The sequence below is a fragment of the Pygoscelis adeliae genome, unplaced genomic scaffold (genome assembly GCF_000699105.1).
Source record: "Pygoscelis adeliae isolate BGI_AS28 unplaced genomic scaffold, ASM69910v1 Scaffold340, whole genome shotgun sequence".
NCBI lineage: Eukaryota > Metazoa > Chordata > Aves > Sphenisciformes > Spheniscidae > Pygoscelis > Pygoscelis adeliae.
Genome location: NW_008823883.1, coordinates 43,338 through 46,474, shown reverse-complemented (window position 1 = coordinate 46,474; position 3,137 = coordinate 43,338). Strand labels below are relative to the sequence as shown.

Below are 3,137 nucleotides of genomic sequence, written 5' to 3'. Positions count from 1 at the left end.
GATCATTTTCATGGCCCTCCTCTGGACCCGCTCCAACAGGTCTGTGTCTTTCTCATGTTGAGGACCCCAGAGCTGGACGCAGTACTCCAGGTGGGGTCTCAGCAGAGCAGAGTAGCGGGGCAGTATCACCTCCCTCGACCTGCTGGCCACGATGCTTTGGATGCAGCCCATGATACGGTTGGATTTCTGGGCTGCAAGCGCACATTGCCGGCTCATGTCCAACTTTTCATCCCCAAGTCCTTCTCTGCAGGGCTGCTCTCAATCAAATCTCATGAGGTTCACATGGGCCCACTTCTCGAGCTTGTCCAGGTCCCTCTGGATGGCAGGGCCATGTCACACTGCCCTCCTCCCCACATCCTTGGGCAATGCCGCATGCTCTGGCTGGGTGCCTGCCTCTCCCAGGTCACAGGGTGACATTGGGAGTGTTTGCTCTAGCAGCACCCAACAGCTCAGGGTGCCCCTGGCACCCCCATGGCCCGTGCTTTCCCTGAGCCCCTTGCCAGCTGCCACAGTGGGCAGGAGCGGGGCAGGAGTGGGGGGCATCAAGGGGCCAAGCTGCTAGTGGGCACTGGCAGCCTCGACTCCCACATGGGGTCTACCCCTACTCCTGCTCCCAGTCCTCACTGATGGCCGCTCCATGTCCCAGGAACGTGGACCGCCCCGAGCTGTGCCAAATCTCCCTTTACGACTTCCAGAAGTTCCTGCTGCATGACCAGAAGGTGGGTACCCTTAGAGACCCCTGCAGCATCCCTCTCAGCCCCAACCTCAGGGACACCCAGGGGATGCCCCAGCCCGGTTCACCCCGTAACAGCGGCCATGTTTGCACCCCAGGAACCCTGGGCCAGCGACGTGGGCATGGTGCGGGACTACATGTGCACCTACCTCAAGGAGGGCTCGAGTGAGGCGACGGACCCCTCCTTCCAGCTGGACGAGGTGGGTGGCCCCACGTGGCACCCACCCAGGTGTGTCTCCCCAGCCCTGGCAGGCTCTGACCTCTCTGCTTCCCCCCTAGTTCCTCACATACCTCTTCTCCAAGGAGAACATGGTGATGGACGCCAAGTATGAGCGCGTGGTGCCCGAGGAGATGAACCACCCCCTGTCCCAGTACTGGATCTCCTCCTCCCACAACACGTAAGGACAGGGTGGGCTCTCCTCGGGGACCCCCACAAGCATCCCATCACTCCTAGCTGGGCAGCCCTGGCCACTGATGGTCCCTTTCACTCCTCTGCAGGTACCTGACAGGGGACCAGTTCTCCAGCGAGTCCTCCCTGGAGGCGTACGCCCGCTGCCTGCGCATGGGCTGCCGCTGCATCGAGCGTGAGTCCCCCCAGCACCCTGTGGTGATGCTCAGTCCCCCCCAGCAGCCCATGGTCCCTCAGACAGACCATCCCCTGCACCCATCCCATGGCACTGCGTGGGGGGTCTTCCATGTCCTTTGGGGGCCCAAAAACATGGTCCCTGGTGTGCAGTTGGTGACCGGCATGCATTAACTGAGGTGTCTCCCCGCTCAGTGGACTGCTGGGATGGCCCAGACGATCTTCCCATCATCTACCACGGCCACACGCTCACCTCCAAGATCAAGTTCCTGGACGTGCTGCATACCATCAAGGAGCACGCGTTTGTCACCTCTGAGTAAGCCCCAGCCCCCTGCAATGACACCCCAGCTCTGGGACAGGCAGGCAACCGGCAACCCCTGCCCGAATTCCCCTCTCCTTCACCTTTGTCCCAAGCCGCCATTCCCACCTGCTTCCTCCAGGTTCCCCATCATCCTCTCCATCGAAGACCACTGCAGCATTGTCCAGCAGAGGAACATGGCCTCCCACTTCAAGAAGGTCTTTGGGGACATGCTACTCACCAAGCCGGTGGACATCAATGCCGACGAGCTGCCCTCACCCACCCAGCTCAAGAAGAAGATCCTAATCAAGGTGTGGAGCGGGCACCACCCCAAAGCCTCTCTTTGCAGGAGGGACAAGGACTCTGTTGGGCTGGGAGGGATGGTGATTCTCTCAAATCTTGTGACTCAAGAGTGATATCCCTCCGTGTACAAGTAGGACATCTCTCCCATGTCCTACTGCAAGAGACGGTCAAGAGGAACAGGGGGTGGTGGAGAGGTACCTGCAGGAGCCCAAGCATGGCCTGAGGGCTGGGAGCTCAGTGTGACGGGGACACTGTGCCCACTGCTGAGCTCCCCTCCCTGGGCTGTCTCCAGCACAAGAAGCTGGTCGAAGGGAACCTGTACGAGGAGGTCTCCACTGCCAGTTACTCAGAGAATGACATCAGCAACTCCATCAAGAATGGCATCCTCTACCTCGAAGACCCCATCGACCATGTAAGGGGCTCCCTGCCAAATGGCAGCCAGGGGCCAAGCGGGGTCTGTCAGACAGGGATGAGCGTTGGGGTTTGGGTTGGGCATGGGGCATGGGCTCTCCTAGACCATTGCAATGCTGTGGCGGACATGAGGGGGCAGAAACAGGGGTCTCAAAGCCCCGTCCCTCCATGCCATCATCCTCTCTGCCCTGGTGATGCTCTTCCTCCCTCCCAGACCTGGAGCCCCCATTATTTTGTCCTGACGAGCAACAAGATCTACTACTCAGAGGAGACATCCCGTTACCAGTTCAACGAGGATGAGGAGGAGGTGGAGCAGAAGGAGGTGGGTGAGGGGCAGGATGCATCCATGGGGCAGGGGGATTTAGGGAGGACTCCGTGGGGAGGAGGAGAGGGTGGCAATGCCCCAGTTGATGCCGGTGGCTGGGAGGAATGCTGACCCTGGGGCATCTCTCCCATTTTGGGGGGAACTCGCAGGAGTTCAACAACAACGAGCTGCACTTCACGGAGAAGTGGTTCCACGGGAAGCTGGGAGGTGGCCGTGATGGGCGGCAGATCGCCGAGAAGCTGCTGCACGAGTACTGCACCGAGACAGGCGGCAAGGACGGCACCTTCCTGGTGCGCGAGAGCGAGACCTTCGTGGGTGACTACACCCTCTCCTTCTGGTAGGAGCCCTGGGGGGAGGCAGGATCTCACCCTCCCCGAACTGGTCTGGGCATCCCACTGGAGGTTGGCCCTCCAGCCGATCCCCAGTTTGGTGCCTAGAGTGGTGTTTTGGCGGGGAAACACCGCCATTTTCCACCGTACCCCGC

The 3,137-nt window shown here is 60.6% G+C and overlaps 1 protein-coding gene across 1 annotated transcript in view; it reads left to right on the top strand.

Moving 5' to 3' along the window:
* The window catches only part of LOC103925979 (1-phosphatidylinositol 4,5-bisphosphate phosphodiesterase gamma-1-like), a 19,703-nt gene that overhangs the window by 9,390 nt on the left and 7,176 nt on the right, over nucleotides 1–3,137 (top strand). The window contains exons 8-16 of the mRNA XM_009334792.1: nucleotides 647–719; nucleotides 832–933; nucleotides 1,013–1,131; nucleotides 1,232–1,317; nucleotides 1,512–1,632; nucleotides 1,757–1,925; nucleotides 2,210–2,329; nucleotides 2,543–2,650; nucleotides 2,803–2,990. Coding sequence (XP_009333067.1) covers nucleotides 647–719; nucleotides 832–933; nucleotides 1,013–1,131; nucleotides 1,232–1,317; nucleotides 1,512–1,632; nucleotides 1,757–1,925; nucleotides 2,210–2,329; nucleotides 2,543–2,650; nucleotides 2,803–2,990 — 1,086 coding nt within the window. The remainder of the gene's footprint in view (nucleotides 1–646; nucleotides 720–831; nucleotides 934–1,012; nucleotides 1,132–1,231; nucleotides 1,318–1,511; nucleotides 1,633–1,756; nucleotides 1,926–2,209; nucleotides 2,330–2,542; nucleotides 2,651–2,802; nucleotides 2,991–3,137) is intronic.